Source organism: Pithys albifrons, chromosome 2 (assembly GCF_047495875.1).
Source record: "Pithys albifrons albifrons isolate INPA30051 chromosome 2, PitAlb_v1, whole genome shotgun sequence".
Lineage (NCBI taxonomy): Eukaryota > Metazoa > Chordata > Aves > Passeriformes > Thamnophilidae > Pithys > Pithys albifrons.
The window spans coordinates 64407194-64431997 of record NC_092459.1 but is presented as its reverse complement, the minus strand read 5'-3'; the positions used below and the strand labels follow the sequence as shown (position 1 = coordinate 64431997).

Here is a 24804-nt window from a genome sequence, read left to right as displayed (position 1 = left end):
GAAATAAGTACTCCGAAATAATAATGCATTTTATTCTTAAATGGCATGAAAAAAATAAATTTGAAAGAAGACTTACTCTTTGGGCTGTGCTACATATGGCAGAATAGCTGTCCCTTGTTCCCTGAAGATGGCTTTGTATGTTTTGCTTAAATTTTGCTTGAAGATGTTCTGAACATTGATCAATCAAGTAATCACCTTTACTCTTAAGGTTGTTCAAACGATCTTCAAATCCTGCAATTTCTTCCATGATAGCCTAAGAAACAGATAAAATACTTTTGAAGAAATATGTGATGCAGAATATTTTTTTTCCTCCCCTGAACAGTCTTCAAATTTGGAAAAAGGTTATCAGAAAACATGCAATTTTATAGTCAAACTATTAGAATGTATGTTCATTGCAGAGTCACTTGCAAAAGTCTTTACACAGATATCCCACAGAAACATCAGTAGCACTGTCATAATGTATAAACACTGTATGCTCAGGCCCCAAGACTAACCTTACTCTTCCTTTTTCTGCATGCTCTTCATGGTTCCTCCACTTCTCCTGTGTCTAGTAATAAAAATTAAATCTCATGCTCAATCATATCTCAGTCCATAAGCTCTTTCACTGTGGACAGTTCTTTCCATTGACTCTGGAGGACCCAAATTTTTATCTAAGGCAGTTACTTATAGAATAACACACTAATCACAAAGGATTAAAAAATTTCAATATTTACTCTTGGAATTTGTTTCAGGCAGTGGAGGGGAGGATTGGATTTTTTCTTTTATCTTCTAGAAAGCATTAACTATCGATGTATTGAATGACTATCACTATTAGCAACCATAATAATACCTTTAAGAAAACCAATAGAGGAAATGCTTCAACCTAACAGATGAAAAAAAAATTCAAAATTTAACTTTTTTGAACTTTAATACCTTAAGAGTAAAATTACCTCAATCTGATTGTTTTGGGGTTATTTCCTGGGAAATCTCCACAAAAATCTGACACAGAATTAGATCAGAGTACAACGAAGCTTGTGTATAGATGTAATGTCATGCAAGAAATGATGCTAAGAACAAGCTGGATTTGTTAACTGTGTTAATGACACTGACTCATTTACCCAGACAGCAGTAAGAGGAATAAAACAAGTGAATGACAAATAAAGTGGAGGCAGAGAAGCAAAGGAAAAAAGATTATTTTACTGGGCAAAGGAAGATTACCACAAGTTAAACCCACCTTGTGGTTAGCTAGTTGCTGAGTGATTATTTCAAGATTATTGCTTTCAACAAGGTCAGGACTGACCAATCTGCTGGACATATGTAATAACCATTTCTCCCCTTCTTGCAAATCACTGTTGTAATCCTCATGTTCTTTTACTCTGACCTCTAAAGTTTGAACACATGCCTGCAGGTCCACAATAATAAAAATTAAATTAAATATTCAGGTAATGACAAGAATTTAAAAAATCCTAAATAAACCAAAACCCACCAAGAGCTTGAAGGCATAATAAGAGTTGTCATCTAAATTTATATTCCTGTGAGAGATTTTCACATGAATAGACTATAAAGGAAGACATCAAAGAGATTACTTCTGTGAATGAACTCTGTGGTACTGAGCAGTACTTTCACTCCAGAAGAAATACCACACTTTGAGAAAATGAACACTCTCAGTTTGATATATTAAGTTCACTTACAGTTACTACACACTTTTTGAGAGACTGCACTTGACCTACTTAATGTTATGGTTGGGTTCCTACTACCTAACAGCCTTTGTACATACATATTGCCTGTGACTGAAGTAGGCAAATTAAGAATGTACATATTGAATTAAAATGTAATTGCTGTCTTTAAGAAAGAGTTTTCATAAGCTTCTCTAAATTTAAGCCATCAACATTATATCTAAAGCAACAGATATCACTTTTGTTGTACAAATCAGAAGCATGTCTTTAAATGAAAAAACAGTTTTGAAAAAAATAAAATCATCTGCTATTGGCAGGTGGATTGGCAATTAAAGGTGCCTAGGTCAAACATACATACTAACATGGTTTGCAGAGCTTACCCTTGTTAGGAGTATAACCTATTAAAAGCTTTAGGAATAATCATACTTTAGGACGTATTTAGAAGCACTAGGCCTTTTAAAGTACTGCATATATATGGACTAATGAATCAATGTTAATTAATAATGCCCTTGTCAATCCATCTTGCAGTGTATTTTCTCCAGTGATTTCTATTCAACAACTAAACTAGATTGAACAGGATTTGCAGATGATTAAGCAGAAAAAGACACAAAATGGTATAATTTAAGGGCATCTGTCCTTTTCAAGAAATGATATATTTAGAAGTCTTTTAAAAACAATTAAAAATAGTAGCAATAGCACAAACTAGTCACCCACACCTTTCCCCTTAGTCCTACTAAGTACAAAGACTTCACCTTCCATACTCAAAATTCATTTCAGCTACTCTTAGATATATTTAGGCAGTTTTATCCATATTCAAGAATTGCCTGTTGCTCCTGTCTGCTTCTCCCCCAAAAACCTCAAACTAAAATAAAAAACCCGTATCAAAACATCAGAAGTAATTAAAGGTAGATGGCTCTGTGTACAGACACAACAATGAAATAGCTAACTAACGTAATAAAAAGGCATACAAATATAGCACAGTGGAAAAAAACCTGAGTTTTCATCCTGAATTTTTACCTTTGTTTTGCTGCAGAGTTCCTGGTAACTGCTCTGAAGGTCTTGAATGTTGTTCTTCAGACTCACATCATTCACCAGGTCAAAAAGTGCCTCTCCCTTTTCAATCACTGACTTTATTGAAGGCTCATGGGACAGAACAGTCTGTTGTATGGACTACAATGCAACCAAGAATTAAAAAATATCTACTGATCACTGAATATGGATTTTACTATCTTCCCTTTGATCTGAAGCACAGCCCTCTACCATGGTATACATCATCCTTTACAGAGAAGCAGAGCTTTGCTTACCAATACACGACTATATTTCTCAGGCCCAAGTTTGTATGCATATAAAACAATTGCTCCTTTTGTGAATGGTAACAGCATGGCTGACAGTCTGGAGCTGGTGAAGCAAAGGGATTTAATATGTGTAAAGGGGCAAGTACTAGGATAAAATTTGTTCAGAGGAACAAGTTCTGAAAACAGGTGTGAAACTGTGACCAAAGTTATCCCCTTAAGGAGATGGTGTGCAGATGAGTGCCTAACACTGTACTCTCAAGTGTATGCAATGTGACCTGTTATGTCATTGTACCACTGGTTCAGACAGCACAGCACATGTCAGCATCTGTCAAATGACAAAGGAATCCTGACAATGCCAAGTGAGTGATATACCATCTCCTTGAACATGTAGGAAGCAAGCACACAGCTATGACATAAGATGAGTAGGGAAGCCAGTAATGGGCAGTGGGGAGTTCAGAGACAAAGCCTTGATGCCGTGTAGGTACTGCTCAGCAATAACCAAAACTTTGGTCTGTTTGCAACATTCATTTTAGCCACAAATGTAAAGCAGATCATTATATGGGCTGCTGTGAGGAGAGTTAGCTCTGCTTCAGCCAGACCCAGTACACATGTGAAATATCTTTAATCCTGGAGTATTTTACAAAAAAGTCATTAGGAGAAGCTATGGGGTTTGTAGGCAAACTTTCTGCTAATTTTGGTGACTGGAAAAAAACTCCCAAACACTTCATTCAAATCCTAACTGAAAATATAGGAGGTGATAGCAGCTGACTGAGACGTCAGTTTAGCTGGGACATCCAGCTTTAACCAGAAAGTGGACTAAGTCAGTGTAAACAGAGACAAAGTCTGCAGTGAAGAAAGACCAACTGATTTCTATCTTGACTGAAACAGTGATTGGCTCTGTTGAGATAATGGAATTACTCATATGTGTACTCATAAAAGAATTTTGCTCCCTAACAAGAAATTTTCAGATGTGGAAGCCTTGTTAGGATGTTCACATTTCAAATCCAGGGGCTCAGTCCAGTTTGTAGACACAAGTATTATGCATATTTTTACTCTGATGCTGACTGGGACATGCAGATCAGAGACATCTCATGTGTCTATTAAAGAAACTGGTATACGTGATCAGGGGATTTATGGAGAATTACTAGGTTAAAATCAATTCAATTGTATAATGAGATAACCCCTTTTTACCTTGTATTTGGACAACTGGGCCTTCTTCTCATAGAGTTCACTCTTTGGCTCCACTGGAGCATGTAAGATGGCTTCGTACTCTGTGACCCACTGAGTCTGTGCTTTGTACTTGTCTGAGAATTCCTTTACTAGCTGAAGACACTTCTCTGAAGTCATGTGCTCTTTCCTGATGGAGCCTGCCAGCTCTTCAAGCTGTTCCACATGACTGCCAATTTCTTTTCTCAGCTGGCCAACTTCATTTTCTTCCATGTATTTTATAGCTCGCTCCCCCTTCTCACGGGCTGATTTCAGTAAACTGTGGCCTATGTCCATATCACTCAATAGCAGCTGTGAAGGAGGAGTTGGTTAACAGAAAATGTATGGGAACTCTTGCCTTTTTTTTTTAATTAAATGTAGTTTAATTATGTGACGGCTAAGAATGTTTTTCTTAATTTTGCTAAGGACGCAGAAGGAATTGCTAGGGAAACTGAGTGGACTCTTCATTAAAAATTTGCCTGGAGTTAAGGTGTAGTAAAGCTAGAAAGAAGCAGATGAATCAAATACTTCTGTTCTGCACAGGGCTTGTGAAGATAAACAGAGAAACTGAGGGCTCTTAGGAAAGGATTCACCTTCTAAATTCAGGAAGAGATGAAAGCTCTGTTTTTAAGCAGGTTAAGCTGTAGGACAAACAAAAAGTTCATTTACATCTCTGAGATAAAATGTGAGTTTCACTACTGTTTCAATGAGGAGAAATGGAAGCACTTCTTGCCAGAGTGCATACTGGTAGAAAAATGTACTTGCAACAGGAATTTATTTTAAGTTTTAACCTAACTCGGAACATGTACAAGCGTTATGGAAAGACAGTATTATATTATTTAGGAATATTTAGAAACTCCACAGCCAAACTTTAATCTAATGTGTATATGACCTGAGAACAGAAAGTTTTACACTGTGTAGTCTTTATCCCATTAGGTTCCCTGGGGAAGTCAATATATTGAGTGATTTAAGAAATATGTTAAAAGATAGCCTCTTTTTGGTGAACAGAAACAAAAATTGCATTTAAGAAAGCTGTACCTCTAGTTTCTGCACTTTTTTCTCCATTGCTGTTTTATCAACAACATCAAATTTGGTGATCACATTTCTGAAGTTCTTGTTAGTAGCTCCATACCAGTTTGTATAAGCACTAAAAGACAATTCTGACTCCTCCATGCAGTGTATTTCTTCTTCCAGAAACTTTATCTGCTCCTGCAAACAAATATGTAAGGTAGAGGGAAGAAACAAGGACCACTCAGATTTTTATAATTGCTATTGGCTAAAAATAGCAATAAATTGCTATTTATTAATAGAACCTGTTATACAAAGATTAAACATGTAGGTTTTGAGTATTTTCATAAACAGTGGATAATTCTTACAGGGGTCTTCTCAGGGTCTACACATGGAAAGAATTAATGTTAAAACTGAGTTAATTCTAAGCACTGCAAATGTAATTAGATTTTGAACTTTGAATTGTGACTTGTGATTACAGTAATACAAGGCAATCACTACTTAGAGGACCTGAACACTGTATGTTACTAATTCAAATTTTCCCCATACCTGTGTCTATCAATGAGAACTTGAAAATATTTCTCTAGACATCAGTTAGCATTCAAACATACTTTATTCTGAATTTCTCTGCTGAAACTATCAAAAAAGATAGAACAGGGCATTACATTGCAATAATCTGATTACGTTTCTGTAATACATTTAATCCAATGAAATCTGTGTGTGTGTGTGTGTATATGAATATATATGTGAATGTTATATTATTGAGTCTACAGTGATGAATAAACTCTATAAAATTCTAATTACAGAAGTCTGTTTATATTTGCATCTTAACTGCGTATGATGTTATGATGAATTAATTTTTGTTACTTACCAAAACATGAAGAAGAAGAGTTTGGTAGCGAGATGTAAGCTGTGTAGCCTGACTTCCCATTCTACTTGTAGTGAGACTTTCCTCTAGTATTTGCTGAGCCAATACCCCAACTTCCTCTACATCATCTTTGTAGACTGTAATATCTTCATGCCACTTCTGTGACAAAGAAATTATCAACCTTATATGACTGATTCAAACACCTTAAACATACTTGGAATTTATTTGGAATCAGGTCAAGAAATCATTAAAAAGGAAAAAAAATGCATGGTTGTAAACATGTATTTACAACTGGAAAATAAAACAGAATCTGATGAAGGTTAATGTAATAAATATGCTGGAAGTTTTTTGATACTGTATGACCTGTATTTCATTACAACAAATTCAATACTTTTTTTCTTTTTGGTCCCCCCCACCCCCTGGCCCCCGCCCCGGCATGCAACTCGGACTTGCTACAGCATTCACCCAAAGTTTTAAAGGTGGCTGTAAAGTGTAACCTTGAACTTCTTCAAATCTGTTTCCTGTGTTTATTCAGAACCATGTCTTCTCCTTGCAGTGACTAGAGGAGAATTATTACATTGACACAGTGGAGACTTCACACAATACAATTGGTTACATTTTACTCTTGTTACCATATTAATTTTTTTCCCACTCCAGTGCCAATCTGTACTCAGTTACATCTTCATATACCACAGAGCATATGAGTTACAGATCTTCCTGAAAGATTTCAACATTGCTATAGCCATACCTTTACCAATAAAATGGGAGGAATCTGGAGCCAGAAGGCACAAAACTCTCTTGCATTCAGAATTTTAGGCAGCACTTCAGACTAAATTGCAAAGCTTGCTCTCATTTTCACATTGCAATCAGGAATTGACATGGGAACCTCAAAAATTACTTTGTTTAAGGAATTCCTTAGCTCCATTTTTTACCTTCATTTGTTGAAGCTGCATCTCCTTTGTTGCTCTACCAGATTGCCTCCCAGTCCTGATAGCAACTTTCTCCTCCAGCTTTGTTAACCAGTCATTAACCTTCTGAAATTTTTTCTCCATTAACCTCAGTCTGCTCACAGTGGCATTTAATTGGCTTCTTGCTTCAGAAAGCCTGTGCTGATAAACTTGCCAATCTTGCCGTAGAGATTCCAGGGCTCTATCTTCTATTTGGGGAATGCCCCAGGGAATCACTTTCTCTCTGGCATGGACAGCAGCATTCAGTAATGCTTGTCCATCTGCACAGTGGACCTGCAGCTCCTGTAAAGGCAGAGTTACAGTCAGATACCCTACATTAACAGCTCACATTCACACATGGCAACCCACCCACCCACCGCCACCACCCCTTGGTTCTACCTAATACAGTTTTAGTTATCCCCTTTAGTTATTCCCTTTAGTTATCTATGATTAAGCATATATTAGAGATACTCCTATCTCTAAGAACACCAGTGACAGCATGGTCACTTACAAAGCAAACCAAATATTACTACTTTTGACAAGTGAAGAGCAGAAAATTATTGAGAAAACATGCATTACACCCTTTCCTTCCTGCTAAGTTTATCAGTTCTGAAACATCAGCTGCCTGAGCCAGCATAGGATGCACACAATCCTTTCACCACAGCCTTAAATTCAAAACTTTCCAGATATGACAAGCACATGTAAGATTGATTCTAGAATTGAATCTGTTTAAAAAAAGAGGCTTCGGTCCTTTAAAATAAACAAACCTACTTATTTTAGCCTGTGTTTGAGACAACACCAAAATAATTTTTGATACCCTCTTCTGGACAAGCGTGGCACTTTGATGCTTATTAGAACTTAATTAAAACTACGAAAGGATTCAATCTGATTTGAAAATATAAAAAAGGACTTATATTCATTAGAAAACCAGTTCTGTTTTGTCTTAGTTTGCATTTGAGATATATCTCCAGATTTTAAAAATTAATTTTGTAAAGTAAATATAACAGAAAAAATTATATGTAGAATGCCTGATCGTACAAAGACCTTCTCAGCATGTGGAATAAAGTAAGAAACATTTCATATCTCAAGTACAGACTTCAGCAACAGGTATTAAAATATTTTAACTCAGTTTAGGATAATAACTGGGAAATGACTGAAGTACCATAGGTTCATGTTACACTGTCACTTAAGGGATTCAGTAATAGTCTTCCCACCTCGCCATGGGAGGTAGCCTATATGACTGGAACTGCCATCAAAGTAGGTGCATCTGTACTGTAAGCAATAAAAGATGAAAAGCCAATAAAAACACTTGATATTTCATGAAACACAGGGAAAAGAAGAGGTAGACCAACATCCAGCAGAAATCCAATACTTCAAAAAAGCATTATTATGCCTAGAGATTTCAAGTCCTGACACTTCTTTCTGGAAACGAGCAACAGTATTTCCACTAACTTTACTGGAACCAGTCTGAGCAGCAAAGCGCTCATATATAATGTGATTGCAAGTGTTCTCAATACAATTTTTGTCTGGCAATTAATAATTATTCTGTTATTTTCAAGTAGGATTTTTCTTTTCTTTCCTTTTTTTTTTTTAAATTTTATTTATGGTGTCACACATTGCATACCTGTAAATTTCGAAGAGTTGCCTCCTGTTCCTGGGCATCACCATCAAAATGTGATAAACAGTCCAGTTTTTCCTGCTCCTTCTCCAGCCATACTTCAAAGGCCTTCAAATTTTTTTGGTACTCTTGATGTAATGTAAGCAGGCCTTCAGCTTTTGTTACTGCCTCCTGTTTGTTAAAATATTTACACTTATGTATACATATCTTAGTGTATCATCAAACCAAGAAAACATAAACCCCAGACATCCATCAAGGGGAAGTTTGTATCTGGTGCTAAGCTTTCCTAGAATTCAAGTGTACTTTAATTCTGAAGATGGTTTAATCAATTACAGGCAAAGAACGGGCAGAAGTAGGGGTACAGATAGTTATCCTAAAAGATTCTTCACATAAGTTTGTGACTTCTGAGATTTAAAGTTTTTATCTGAGATTACTTTTAAAAAACAGATTAGTTTCTAATAGCAACCTTTATTGGGTTTTATATAAATTTAAATTAATTTTGCTGAAGTGAGGGGAAGAGGGGTGGCAGACACTGATCTCGCCTCTGTGGTGATAAGTGACAGAACCCGAGGGAATGGCCTAAAGTTGTGTTAGAAACAGGTTCTTCACCCAGAGGGTGGTTGGGCTTTGGAAGAGACTCTTTAGGGAAGTGATCCCAGCACCGAGACTGACAGAGTTCAAGAAGCATCTGGATGATGTTCTCACACATGTGGTGTGACTCTTGGGGATTTTCCTAAGTGGAGCTAAGGATTGGACTTGATGATCCCTTTGAGTCTCTTTCCACTCAGCATATTCTGTGATTCTTGCATGGCATTCTTTGCCATTGTGGAAAAGAGGATCACAAAACAATGAATCACTTATGTGTTAGAAAAACTGAATTTTTGCTCTTTCTACACAACAAAGGCATCATTGAGTCAACAAAATTCAATTTTACTAAACTGCTGATCTGAATAAAAGTTGGCTGTCTGAGCATACATTAAGCAATATTTAATTATCACAGAAGAATTTGAGTTAACTGGAGATAAGGACCTAGCTCTAAATCTATCACCCGGTCTTTTATTATTTCTTCTTTATTTTATATCTTACACTAAAACCCACTGATCTTTATCTGTCTGTGCCCAAGTCTTTAATAGATACAAAATTTACCAGTAAATGTAGTACTTATCATGTTTGTGTCATTATAGTCAGTTTATTTGCTATTAAGGTTTGTGTTCAATAACAAGCCTCAGTAGTTCTTAACCATCTGTGAATCATGTGGTTGACTGGTAATATTTATTGTAAACATACACTTATAAAAATCACAGGTTCAGATTTTTTCCAACTTTTCAGTCACAAGGGGTAAAGTTATACCTATGCTAAAGCCAGTGAAACTTTTGATATAGACTGCCTCAGACTGTTTCCTTGATGTTTTTGTTTTTTTTTTCAGATTTTTAGAACCTTTCTGAAAAGTCCTGAAGCTCACTGGTACCCCAAGACTGATTTATTAATTGACCTCATAGATTTCTTTTACATTAAGTTACAACTGTCCCCAACTCCTTACTCTTCATTTAACTGTAAAATAAATGATCAATGAAAAGGCTTTTTCCTTGTTGTCGACTAAACAAGGAGTACTATCAAGAAAAACTGTACCCTTGATCTTTCTTTGAGGAACTTATACCGCTCCTGAAGGTCCTGGAGTTCAAGCTGAGCAATGTAATGCTCAGCCATCCCACTTCCTTTCACTTCAATTGTCTCCAACAGGCTGCTGTGACTCAACAACTCTTCACTGAGTAGCTGCAAAATACATAGAGAAAAATACACAAAGGCTAGCATTAAAACAAGACCATAGACTAATCTTCAAGTTACGCAGGGTTTTTGTTGCCTATAAATTCATATGGATTTGTTGCTCGTTTGTTGTAAGTCGAACACACCTTTGCTTTGCTGAGGGCCGCTGTTTTTTCCCTCAGTTCAGCATATTGCCTTTCAGAAGCATTCATACTTGCTTCTACTTTATCCATCCATTTGGAAAACTGCTGAACATCTTCCTGGTAACTTGTCCATTTGGATAGAGCTCCTTCCAGTTGACTGTAATTTAAAAATACGTATTTGTTGTTACAGTGGAGGTTCCCATGCTATTTAAACTGTGAGATATAGTCATATACAGATATTCTAGACTATATTAATGAGAAGATAAGCAGTCTGTTAAAATCTTGTAGGTTTTATCTAGGAAAATTCTTTGGCTAATAAAGACAAATGAAGTTTTCTAAACTTGGAATCTTAAGGAGGTCTGTAAATTAGCTGACATATTTGAGGTTTAGTAAATTAATTGCAATTGAAAGCATAAAATATAAAATCAGAAATTTTCTGTCCCTTTGCATACATTTGAAAGTTTCTGCATTCTAATGTTTAATTACCTTTAACTTGAAAAATTTGCAAATATTGATGCTCCATCAAAGAAGGCCACATTTTTCCCCTATATTTCTTTATCCTATCACTAGGAGCAGCACTATTGGATACTGTAATGGCAATATGTTCTGTGAAATGCTAGCAAGTGGAGAACCGGCCGAGATCTTGACAGAGCAACTATTACTGTCCATGTCAAGTTCTTCCCATTTCTGAGATTTCAAGGCATCAAATGCAAAACAAAGTAAAATACACAACAAGATTATGAACATGGAATCCATTTTTAAGAGTATATTGACGATAAGTGCTACCAAAGCTTACATTCTTCATCCTCTTCAACTGAATACATCACTCATGCCTCCAGACCTGTACTATTTGGCATATGCAGACATTTTACATGAATTTGACTCTTGTAATAATAAAATTCTGGGAATTACTTTTCCAAAGTTTTGACAGTGCTTTGTTGCTAAGCATCATTCAGCACCTCATGCCCTTTTTACCTCTTGCACTGGATACAAGCAGACAGAAGAGAAGCCCAACTATCCTTTAGCTTTTGCAACTCTCCTTCAATCACTGGTACTCCCTCCAAAGAAGTATTTTGCAGAACAGATTCTCCTCTTGTCAGAATGATTTTCATTTGGACTTCTTTTTCCTGTTTCACTGCTAGCAGGCTCTAAAAAGTGAGTGAATATTATTTTATTTTTGTCATTAACTGGGCACAAGTATTCTAACTGGCTTTAATGAACATGAGCTGATCATATTTAGTAGCTTGTGCTGTCAGTTGGAGGATGGACAGTGGGGTTCACAGTTGGGCTTCACAAAGTGAAAGTCACTTTCAAAGGGTAGGTTCAGGCATTAAAAACCCCTTAGATGACAGGGAAGTTTTCCTGGAATCTGTACAGGTACTTACAGTGAATCAGAAAAGGTACCATTGAGTGGAAAAGTTGACATTCCAAAGGAAATGTAATTTAGATGGAAAACAGAAGGATTCATTCATAGAGAAAACAAGATGTAATGACAAAACTCTTCTACAGGGCTGAAATACAGTTCTGACAATCTAGGATCTATTTGCAACCAAAAGGTATCAACAAATAAACTAGGTAGACTGTTGCAATGTTAGCCTAGGGACTCCAACTCCTGGAGCTGTGCAGTTGCAAACTAAGTTTCTAACACCTTGCAGTCACGAAAAGCCTGAAAGCATGAACCAAATAGACTTGAAAAAAGGCAAAACATAATTCTAGTATTATGCTACAATCTCTTGATTTTTGATGTATCCTTATAATTTTGAGGACTTTTGGCTTAAAATCTCAGACTGATAATATAAAAAGTATTGCTTTCTAAATACTGCTCTTGAACATTATTGTGCATTGATATCAATAATGCTATTTTTTTAACTGTAGTCACCATGTTAAAAGCAACTATAGGAAAAGGTGTTCTGAATCAACTGTATCACCTGTAAGATCGAGGAATACATATCGAAATAACAAAATGAATATCCTGCTTCTTCCATTTAACTGTCAACAGCCACACAACATCTTTGAAGTACTTTTAAGAATTTTCACATATGCAATTCTCCATATTCTAAAGGTCCCTTCCTTCTTCTTAGAGAGAATTTCTAATAATGAGCTCTTTCTGCTACAAGAAAAGTTGTTTTTGAGTAAATTTAAAATCAGTGTCTGAAAAAAAGTCATTAGACTAATATCCAATAACCAAGAGTCTTATATTTGTGTTCTTCTTCTAGATCTAAAAAAGACAGGTTTTGGACCCTTGTTTCCATACCTCTAGTTTTAACATCCGGCTGTCTAGAACGCTCTTGTCTGCAGTGGGATGACAGTAGGAATCCAGCATGTGAACTGCATCAGCAACCCAGTCCTGGAGGTCCTTGACACTGTGTGAGAACTGCTGGTGCTCTGCTACGATCCTATCCATTCTGGAAACTTTCTCCTGCAATTCATAGAGCAATTAGCACCAACAGTATTTACAGGATTGCTTATTCCCCATACCTACTTATGGACTTCAGAATTAAGCTAATAACCTATACTCAGAAATTTGCTTCATACATTGATTTAAGCCTGTGAAGCTATGCCACTGCATCATCCTTACTTTGTTCATATTTCGAAAACACAGACCTGTTTTCCTCAATGACTCCCATTGGTATAACAATTCCTCTGAAAAATCACTGACTGACACTCATAAAAAATCAAAAACAAATATTCAAGCTACATTGCTAAAAGGCTTGAGGTGAACAGAAATACAGAGCAGAGTGTATTTCACACCGTGACAGAACTAAAGTCAAGTCAGTGAAACAGGCTTAGGAAGGTTTTTCTCAAGCTTCTCTGACTATCCAAAGAATTTCATGATTTCTCTCATAGGCTGGATCGTATGTGTCCTCTCTCTTAGACTCCTCCTTCTTATCCTGACATGTCCTACAAGCTCTGTTAACATAAGACTATGGTTAGTAGCTCATGCATCTTTTACCTTCTCATTTTGCAGACATGAAAATTTATTATGGCCATGTGTGTAATCATTTTCATGAAGTCACAGATACACTTTATAATTGTTCCTTCCACAGCAAATGTAGAAATTGACAAAGTAGCAATCCCCCACATACAATACTTTCTGAATTGAATTGTTATTCTAAAATGTATTTCCCATATTCTTAATCATTCTCATTATTGTAGCAACTGTAAGCCTGATTCCATATAGAGCCTACAAAAAGTAACTATTCTAGTATGAAGGTCTTTTTATATCCCTGCACAACAGAGGTGGTAGAAGTGGTGAAGTATGTCAAGCATCACTCAATGAGTTAGGTTAAACTCTCAGTTCCTGGCCTGATGCTTTAGAATTTGGCCTATGCCTGCCCTTGAACCTTCAAAAACAGCATAAAAGGTAATTATTTTTAGAAGATAAGTCTATTACTTTTAGATGGAGATACAATGCACATAATGGTCATTATAGGATGAGATGAAATAATACCTTTTCTGCATTCTGTATTTTCTAAAAAAACCCACCCTCCCCTCATTTTGAAAAATACCTCTTTCAGGTGCCTCTTATTACAAAACCAAACTTTCTTCAATGCTTAAAATAATCAAAATCAAAACTACTGTGTAATCAGATGGAGTTTACTTCTTAATCAATACACTCTTAAATAAAAAAAGAAAAAAAATCACAGTTACTTTTTGTTGACAGTCCTTACTTTCCACTCCTAAAAGTCAATGTGAAAGACAGAGCAGATCAGACATATCACAGATAAGACAAGCAAGACAACTGCAGTGCTTCACACTTCAGTCTTTATTTTTCTGCACATACATCAAAGGAATTGCTTAAAAGCACATACATTGGTTGCATTACCTTTGTCAGATTGCTTAGAGTAAGATACTGAGAAGACAACTGAGACACTCTGCGCATAAAGCTTTTGCTGACAGCTTGCTCTTCCCACAGCTGCTGAGCTTTCTCTTTTAGCCTGTTGAGCTGATGCTCATGGCAGCTTATTTCCTCAAGGACAGACTGTAAAGCAGAAGCACGGTAATATTAAAAGTGGGTGCAAGTAAGCAGGAAATAGAGAAGCATGAAGGCACCATGAAAAATAGAAGTGACATATGGCAAGCTGAGAAAAGCACACCATAAGGTTACAGCAAGAAGCAGCATGCCAAAGAAAGGTGGAAATGCAAAACTTGATGGAAAGGATCATCAACAGCAAACCTTGAAAACAATTCCCATCTTATTTAGAGGTCAAGAAGTCAGAATGATCAAGCTTGTGTAAGGAATCAATGAAGCCAGGAGGATGGGACAGGAAAGTCCGTCTGTGTTAAAAACACTTATAAGTCACCTGCAGCCTTTGATGTTCTCTCCTCTTGGAAGGAAGATCGTGGAGCCGACTGCTACTTCCTTGTACTATCTTCTCAGTTGTGGCCAGCCACTCCTGCAGAGGCTCAGCAGTTGCTTCGAAGTCCTTCATCTGGATCTTTAAGTTCTGGGAAGACATACAAAATTCTATCAACAGTCCCAGTGCACTGGAGATAACCAATGCATAAGACACAGATCAAGTACACAAAAAGGATATGTAATTGCAGACAAATTATACAAAACTCTTCAAACAAATTACATCAACTCTGCCTCTTCCTATAGAACAGACACTGAAATAACAGTCTCAGAGGGCACACTTTTAAAAAGAAAATAGAGGCAACAATGTACTACACAGCTGAGAGGAGGCTGAAGCAAATTTCCTCTGAATGGAAAGTTTTACAGATCTTAGGAGATTTGACTCAATCTAAGCATAACTCACATAACTAAGGCAGTCTGAAAAAAGGGTTAATTTGGGACATAAGTTATCTGACTGCAGTCATTCACACTGACCCCTACTTAAATGGGCTGTCACTATTTCTAGGTGATGTCTGACTAAGTTCAACCCAATCCCGGGGAATACTTCCGGTTATATTCTTTTTAGTGTTAAGATTTTCGTTGTAAAAATGTATGCCATATTAAAGGGATGTGTAGGCATTCTTGAGATGCCTGCATAATTTTCTTGTAGGCTTATTCTGCACTAGTAAAAAGAAAAAAAAAGAGCCTCAGAAATAATTCATATGAAATAGAAACCTGAACGACATACCTCTTATGCCCTAGTTATTTTAATTTAGTTTTTTTCCCCCAGACATATTTAGTTTTCTTTTTAGCTATATACCCTTATCACTTAAACATCAGAATGAAAAACTAAGCCTTTGAGACTGGGAAATGCTTAACTCAAAAAGACTAACCTCTAAGAACATTCACTTTCGATGGCAACTCTGATATGAAGAAAGGTAAGTCATTGCTACCTGAGAATTTTCTTTGAAATGTTATCCTACATAATGCATTAAATGTATTTAAACTTTTTCTCAGCTGTCTAGGCAGCATTGTTTTGGAACAATAATACCTAGGAACTTTAATTCTCCTATGCTATGCAGGGAATTCCAGAGAAGATCTTTTGAACTTAAAACATATGACCTTAAAAAAGAAGATGATTTTGAGATATTCATCATCTGCTGGTTGAATTGTAGGTTCTGAACCGACAAAGGAACTGGCATTTATTTAAAATGTGCTCAAATAAATAAGTACATTTCACCTATTTGCAGTAAGAAAGAGCATTTACACACTATACTGGGACTATTCAATCAGCAACAGTGTCAGCAACCTCTTCTAAAACAGTTCTTAAAAAAGAAAATGTGCTTAGTAACCCAGTACACTGGATGAGGCTCTAATGAATTTGAGCAATTGCCATCTTTGATGCTGAACAACACGCTTCTGCATGAAACATTACACTTAAATCAAAGTGGAATCAGGTCATAAAGATAGAAGTAAACAAAACTAAAATGTAAGCAGAAGAATAAGATTTCTTGAAAACAGCTATTTACTAGTTTTGTCACATCATAAAAACTTAGAGCTGTATAGAAAAAATAAACTGTGCTGTTTGAAAGAGAAGCAAAGGGGACATTTAGATTCAATCTGTCCCCACTGCTTCAATACCTCTAATGCAGATTTCTTCTGGTGGAGGGTGGTGACAAAATTTTTCCAATCTTCTTTGGCGGTTGCAGATTTGTCCTGGATAACTTTACCCTTTTCCTCTGGTAAAACAGAGCACAGCAGTTCCCCTTTGGATGCTACTAGGTTTAGCTTTTGTTGCCCATTCTCACTTTCCAATAAGAATTCCTGAAAATAGTAATAAAAGAAGCTAATTGGTAAACTTTGGGTCCCAATAAAGGCAAGCTCACAGAAAATTTAGGAGGGATAAGAGTTTACTGTTTCTGTCATTTAACCTGCTAACGCATCTTTCTGGACATTCCATTTCAGTATTTGTATTTACAGGATTCATAGGCAACAGCTGCTTAATCCAGAAATGCCATGTGTCTAAATAGTGTATCTATAAGACTGTAGGATTACCTGTATGTTCCATATTTCATGAGACAATTGCTGGTCATTTAATTGGGTAATATACTTCTTTAAATACCCATGGTACGGCAAGTGATAAAAGTTTAATTCCAGGGAACCAGTCTCCTCACAGAGGGAGCCCACCCAGAGACACACACAGGACTGACGCCTTGCCTGTGGGCAAGCTCCAGCTGTGCTGGCCTTCCTACAAGCATGTGTAGATGTGGGCTGATGCTTAGACCCTGAGCTATGTCAAGTCTGTGTGACTTATGCCTCTGCATCCTTAATTTACCTTCTCTTTTTGAAAGCATTCTTTTTTAACAGAAAACTTGCACAACGCTGATGTGCAAGAAGTGTATGGAAAAGGGCACACACAATAATTACACAGAAATATAAGGAAACAGATTTTTAAATTCTAATTTACTGGAACAATGTTTCTATAACTTGTAATTATTAAAAAATGTGAGCAATTAAAGTAATTTAGCAGTCTTATATAGCAATATTTTAAACTGTTACTATTATTATGTAATACACAAATAGTTTTATATCCATAAATCATAAAGTTACATCCATGTGCAGAAGTAAGAGGCTTGACACCAAAATTACTAGCTCAGGTTCTGATCCTGTGTTACACTAGAGGTCTTAGTAGAGAATACAAAGGGTCTGTTAGCTTTGAGATATTTGGATTAAGTTCTGGCTGTATTAAAATCAAAGTTATACTTGCCTTGGGACTTAATGATGTCAAACGTGCTAAGAGACAGAACATTAACTTTCAAGAAAAGAAACAACATTAAGTTTATAAAGGTTACCAAGACATCTCCAAAAGTCCTAAAGCAGTCTGAAAAGAGTTTATTTCATCTAAAGCAGCTTTCAGGAAGAAGAAGAACAAGGTAAGGTCTTACACTATGAAGAGGCAGCAGTGATAAAGAAAAAAAAATTACCACTGTATTAAAAATCACCCCAAACTTGCTAAGACATTTATATATAACGCAAAAAATTACCAGGACATTTCCCCTGATATTTCCTCTAAAGATATTCTCATTATGGTGTAGACAAATATTTGATATATTAATACAGCAGTATTTGCTCTTTAGGACTTTAGCAAGGGAAAGTGAGTTTACCAAGAGGAGGAGGAAGTGCTTTAGCTTTTGGTGTTTTCTGAGAAACAGATATGAATTTCTTCTGTTACACTATCTAACTAAAGTTATAAGTCACATTATGTAATTCTTATTTTGCTATTTTCAGTTAAAATTATAGTTATATTTTATTAAGAAAAGTATTTCTTTCACTTAATTTATTAAAGTAAACTTTCAATTGGCATTCCTTTCTACAGAAATGTCTGAGTTCATTTTAGCTTTGTGTGAAAAGTATACTTTTTAAGTGCCTGCTTGTACTGCATAGTTTAACTCTGGTCTTGCACCATAAGGGCTTCACCTTCATACATGAGAAAAATTATTTACAAAACCTTGAAATAATTCCAGGTATTAAAACCTGACTCTGACTTTACGATAGTCTCCCACTTAAAACACATACACATATTTCTTCCCATTGTAAAGAAAAAACAGACAATGAAAACCACTATCAGAGATTACCACTCACAAACTGTAGCCCAAAAATTAAACTAAACAAAATAGACTAACAAAGAAAACTCCATTAGTGTTAATTTCCTTGCAATTATTCACCTTTGGTGTTAACAATAACAACATTAACAGAAAATAGTAATTAATCAAACAATCCAATCTGAACTCTATATGAAATTGATCGAATCTCCCTTGGACTAGTATTTAACTGTTATATTTAACTGTTACCTGTATTTTCTGTAGACTTGCTGAAGCTTCACTGAGATTCTCAGGCACATCGAAGCATTTGGAAATGGTGACTTTTGCACTGACCAACCACTGCTGAAAATCCCTGAAAGCTGTCCGAAATCTTTGCTGCAAGATCTGCTCTTTGCTCTGACATCCTTTTGAAGCTTGCAGACAGAGGCTGGGTTTATCACATCAGGGAAGAAGAAGAGAGCAAGGGAAGGAGGGAGAAAAGGCAAGACTGTTAGGTGACAATGCTATTTTTTAGTTCTCTGAAACACAATGGTAAGGTTAGGTTAACCTGGATTCCTCCTACCAAATTTATGCACTTAACCGAAGTACCAGGAAATCCATTAGAAGCTTTCAGTTCTCAAAAGTGAAGCATGTAAATCAGGACATAACTGTCACAGATATGACAGATATAAGTGTTTCCAGGGAGTGACTCAGTACGCCCAAGCATGAACAGGTTTTGCAAGCCCCTTTCTCTCTCTAGGAACAGGGTGCAGAACTACAGTGATTAAAATTTCATCTTCTGTGGCGCAGTTAAGTTCACAATGTTATAAGGATCAATCTGTGTCATCACACTCTTCTACAGCTCCAGAAGCCAGAAGCTAGAACCTTGTGTCTGAAATGCAGGTGTCACTCTCCAAAGTAAATCAGACAGAGTGACCTGAGAGAAAGCAAGAAAGCAAGTAAAACTTCCCTAGCTAGTTCCTGTTTCAAGGAACCAACTAATCAAAAAAGAGTAAACTGAAGGACAAACTCAAGAAAAATATCTTAACTACCTGACATAGCTCATTCCTCCTTCCAACAAATAAGACACACTGCTACCTTGCAATTTTTCACAAGGACTTCTGTAACAGGTCCAGTATGGATATACATTTAGTTTCAGCTGAGTTTAGAGCATAGCCTGGCTTTTTATAACTTCTGTTGACACCAAAATCAAAACAATGATTCTAATTACTGCATACCTCTGTTTCTAATTCTAAAATTCTAATTAATGGTTCCCTAAAAAACAGCTCACACCCTGCCAAACACACATGCGATTAAATATAAATAAGATGAATGTGTACCTGTTATACTCCTTAATCAATCCTGAAACTTTTGAAGAATGAGTACTCAAATCCCTGGAAAATCTACAAAGATCATTTAACTGAGTTTTGATCTCATCTGTCAGGTGTTCAGACTTTACTAGAGCATCCAATGTTTCCTGTTAAAATAAAATAAATTAAAAATATTAGGGAGTAAATATTTGAAAATATATATTGTTTGAATCACTATTTATCAGAATTTAAATTACTTTCAGGAGTATTTTAGCAGTCAAACCTATGGAAGCTTATTTCAAATTATGAGTTTCTAGAGACCAAATTTCTGGATGCCTCAACTTTCTTAGCTCAAAATGTCCTTAAAGAACATTTTAGGTTATATATTTCATTTTAATAAATAAACTATAGTATTGTCAATTAGCTGTATACATACAAAAGTACACATAATTAAGGAAGAGAAAATGATATAATGTTTATGTAAATATATCCTGTTGACTTGAGTTTAGCATATTTAATAGAAACTGTTTTGAGCTCTATTCAGAAAGTTAATTTATGCCCAAAGCTTTATATCAGTTTCAACTCTTTCCCAGATGACTTCATAATGTAAAAGTATAGCTGCTCACTATCCTGTGAGAGTAACTAGGTTACTGCCTGTCATTGCTACACTGGAAAGACTCTTGCTTTGAAGACAGCTAAGCCAACAACAACAAAAAAAAGCACTTTTGTTGGCTTTGCTTGCGTCACTGGGAGAGGTGTGATAAGTACTCCAACAAAAACAGTGCTTGTTGATGTCCACAGCATCTCCACTGAAGAATCCTGCCAGCTACGCCAGCATAATGAGCCGTGCAGACTTGGCTCTTTGCCGCACTAGGAACTAAATTTTTCAGACATTCCTCTGAGACTGACAGCAGAGGTTCTGCAGTGCAGGCAGGCCAGAGAGTTTTGTACAGATTAGTTTGGCTAAAGAACCAGTCTGGAAGAAATGTACAATATAAACTTAAGAAATAGATCATCTTGAAAGTGAAGACATTTTAATAGGGACCTGGAAGTGGGAGACAAGGATGCCCCCAAGTCATGTTTCTGAATATATACATCCATATGATTGAAAATATACACAGTAAACAGTTTGTAATGATCTGTCAGCCTAATATTGAAGGTTTGGGAAAAATAAAAATGATATACGTGAAAATATATGTAGAAGGTTTATAAAATGCTACAATCCCCTTTCCAGAGATAAAAATGCTCACTGAGCATATTTTTCACTGTAAAGTATTCATTAACTATGCAATAAATAGATATCCCTTTATGCAAAACAAAAGTAAAAAGAAATATTAGCATGAAAAATTAGCAATCTGATCAACAGACTTAGTAAGAACAGCAAAAGAGCAAACACCAGGGGTTAAGCTCAGGTGTCTGCTGCCCACAAGAAGCTACTTTATGCTTGCTTCATATTCCTTCTCCTGAGAAAGTTTGAAGCACCGTGTAATCAATTTTTTTAAGATCTAGTTTATGCATTTTTGAGCCAATATAAAGAGATAAAAGATGTACTTCCTCTCTGTAGTACCTGAGCTGTCAGAAATTAAAAGAACAACTATCCATCTTGAAAATGAAGCTATACGCATATGTTGGCTATTAATAACGAAGTTTTAGACCATAGTAACATCTTGATTATATTAACATTACTGAAATCTGTTTGCATTTACAGATCATAGAGAAGACCTGTAAATTAAGTCTAGAGACATTTCAAATGTATTTGGTATACAAAACTTTATGTGTTATTGTGAGTCTGAAAAAATATTTTGCTACAGCAGATTTTCAGGACTCCTCTGAATAACATTATTCATCTTCATATTATGGACTTTATTTTCTTTGAGCCACTTATATGCCAGAAACCTGTTCAATCATGATTAAAAGACACTTGAAATAGTCAAACTGCTAGTTTGTTTCACTGCCATATAAAGTAGCATTTGAATTAAGTAATTACGTAATAGCACTGATGCTTGGGAAAAAACCTTAAACAAACTACTTTTTGCTTATGTTAGCTTATGTTGAAATACTTAAAGGATTTTTTTCGAAAGCATTAGAAATAACAACACAATGGGCATTAGTAAAACACAGGATGTCACAAATTGCCTGAGGCAGGAATCACCATAATGAAATGCAAACTATTTTTTTTTTTTTGTAAAGAAAGCATGTCTTAAGACTAGCACAGGGTTAGAACTGCCTCTTTTCAAAACAATTTTCAGTTTCAAATAACCTACATCAATAAGTACTAAAAGGTTATTCTCATGACATACAACCTTAGGCATAACCTGTTAACAAACAGGATCAATAACTTGCAAAGTGGGGTAAATTTAACTATGGCATTTTCCCATACAGAAACAATGATGTCACTATTGAAGCCACCTGGATTTAATTTTGAATCTGACAATTACCAAAATAATTTGCTGAATTCCAAGTGCAAAATCTGTTGCTCTTACGTAGCACATACCTAAGGGAACAGTAACAGAATGATCTTGCTAATTCTGAGAATTAGGAAATGCATTTTTAATTTGTGGCCTTGGCTTACATGGCAACAGAATCACTTTGAGACAATGGAAATAGAAAGCTGCAGTGCTATTTTATGTTCACAATAGGGCCTATCCCTGGAGTTCAGAAATGGAAGGATTACTGTCACATTTCCTTTAACTATAAATAAAATTACATAGTAGAGCTGTGCATAGTTACATCTTGAGAGGCCTCTGCAACTTTGTCATTAGTCAAAGTTTAAAACTGTCTAAATCTAAATAAAGTGTTGCTACACAGAGCTACAGTACATATATATTATATATATACTACTAATCAAAGCAATCTCCTTTGAATTTACTACTTCTCCACTTACAAAATAAAAAGTCCCTGGTGTGTTAATGACAATTCCATGTTTCCCTTTCCTTTTTAAATACATATATCATGGAAGTGCTTGCATATTTGTACCACTATTTGCTTCAACATAATGTCAGCTTTCTTACTTCTACAGATACATACAGGAACTCAAGTAAGCAGGTTCCATGCTGTGCAAGGAATTCTGTGAAAGAGGAAGCCACAGAAATAATTTTGCATGGGCCCTAGAGAAGGAGATTAATAATCTCAGTTCAAAGAGAAGGTGTTCTGGGATTTTTTAATATGACTTCAGTCAAGAGGCCAGAAAGTCAACATCACACACCTTGCTCCCTTTATTGAAACTTTTTTACTACCCTGAAAATACTTTGTATCTTTCATCAACAGCTCTGATTCATTGTAGCTGAGATACATACAAATATATCTTAAATGTTGCAAATATATGTACATGTAATATATGTATATGTTTATATAGTGTGCCTGTGACACATACATTGGGATCTGGCATTCTAGCATTTCTGAATTCTACAATTCAGAAATAATCTCTATTTCTCTAAATTCCACTGCATTCCAAAGCAAAACAATTAGCAGTTTTACCTTTTTGCAGAATAGCTTCTGCAAATATTCAACAAGATCTCAAAGAACATACTATAAAGGATATTTTAAGAAAGGAACGTATAAGCTCAATATACTCTTAACAAATTTGAAGTCAGAAATGGCTCCAGTTGCTTACATGGCTTTTAGGAAATGCTTCACATTTCCTCCATCAAGTGCTACTCTAGCTCGAAACACTGGGCAGGTTGGCAGCGCAGCTCCGAGCCGGCGTGCCAGCTCCTTGGCTTTCGCACAGGGGCGAGCCCTGCTTTTAACACCTAAAGTTCAGGCAGTGTTTGCTAAGCCTTGCGCGGCAGAGGCCAAGGGTGGGGGGAACGTCCCTTGCAAACACTGTTGATCACAGTTATAAAAAGAGTTTTGGTCGTTGGAGTTGCACAGAAATATCTTTCACGAGTGCATCTTGGTACTTTTCTTCTTGATAGTCCCACTTGGTTGAAGGTTCCTGCCTATAGTGACCATACATTTACGTGCGAAAAGCTGCTAGGAAAAGAGACATGCCCTTACTTTCTCCTTGCGCCAGCTCTCCACGACCTCGGCGTCGGTGTGGCGGTTGTCGGCGGGGGCCAGCCCCCGGGACCAGGCGGCCAGCTGCTCGCCGAGCCGCTGCACAGCCTCCTCCAGCTGCCCGGCCTGAGCCGCGAACTCCCGTTCCGACAGGGCCATCTGGCTGAGCATGTCCCGCAGGCCGCCCTGACTGCGGCGGGCGCTCTCCTCCCACTGCCGCCAGTCCGCCTGCAGCGCCTGCATCTCGGCCGCCAGCAGCTGGCACCCGCCGGCCGTGGTGCCGCGCTTGGCGGCGGGAGCCAGCGTCTCCACTCGGCACAGCCGGCCCGCGCCCGCCTGCCGGGACTCCACCAGCTCCTGCAGGGAGACATTGCCATGGTAACTCGGCGGCCGCCATCGCCACGGCCGCGAACGGGGGGCCCGCCCGGGGGATGGGATGCGTCCCGTCCCGTCCCGCACCGAGCCGCGGCTTGGGGAAACGCCGCCACGGGACAGGGGGAATAAAACCCAGTCAAAGGTGCACGGGCCTTGAAGGGATTAAACGATTCTGAAACGGTCATGAGCATTTGGGAGAAAGAAAGAACATATTTTAGGTACTGACAGTACCAGTTTTAGGTTGAGATACGGAAAAGAACGGCTCTGTCGTGATCTTTTGCGTAAGAAAGGCTGGTGTGTAGCTTCTCAGAGCAGTCTTAAACACATTAACTGCAGTTTACAGCCTGCCCGTGACGTGTGACGTGCCAAAATTGGTTGCACATGGGGTTTTATTGAGTTAGGCTCTTTTTTCTTTTTCTTTTTCTTTTTTTTTTTTTTCCCCACAGCTGAATTCTTTCTACAGTGTCCTATTTCAATCTCATACATCTCATTGAAGGGAATTTTGGGAGCTTTCAGCTTAAAAAACTGGAGAATAAAAATACCATCCCAAATACTACATGCCAGAGTGATGTTTCTTCTCCGTTTAGTCTTACGAGGTAGGCACTGCTATCTCCTCCCTTTCCCGTTTTATATATCAGAAGTTTGAGCACAAGGATACTGAGAACCACCCAAGAGTGCACAACAAATCTGTAATTTGTT

General features: G+C 36.9%; 1 protein-coding gene across 2 annotated transcripts in view; it reads right to left on the bottom strand.

The window, feature by feature from the left end:
- Positions 1–24804, bottom strand: part of SYNE1 (spectrin repeat containing nuclear envelope protein 1) — a 255666-nt gene that overhangs the window by 134847 nt on the left and 96015 nt on the right. For both annotated transcript variants that reach the window (XM_071549312.1, XM_071549313.1), the window contains exons 54-71: positions 23731–24087; positions 19762–19898; positions 18692–18869; positions 16482–16664; positions 14809–14952; positions 14331–14486; positions 12759–12923; positions 11480–11652; positions 10508–10661; positions 10227–10370; positions 8604–8768; positions 6965–7282; positions 6036–6191; positions 5195–5365; positions 4142–4468; positions 2673–2825; positions 1214–1381; positions 77–253 (exon numbers count right to left, since the gene is read on the bottom strand). In XM_071549312.1, the coding sequence (XP_071405413.1) occupies positions 77–253; positions 1214–1381; positions 2673–2825; positions 4142–4468; positions 5195–5365; positions 6036–6191; positions 6965–7282; positions 8604–8768; positions 10227–10370; positions 10508–10661; positions 11480–11652; positions 12759–12923; positions 14331–14486; positions 14809–14952; positions 16482–16664; positions 18692–18869; positions 19762–19898; positions 23731–24087 (3426 nt within the window). The remainder of the gene's footprint in view (positions 1–76; positions 254–1213; positions 1382–2672; positions 2826–4141; positions 4469–5194; positions 5366–6035; positions 6192–6964; positions 7283–8603; positions 8769–10226; positions 10371–10507; positions 10662–11479; positions 11653–12758; positions 12924–14330; positions 14487–14808; positions 14953–16481; positions 16665–18691; positions 18870–19761; positions 19899–23730; positions 24088–24804) is intronic.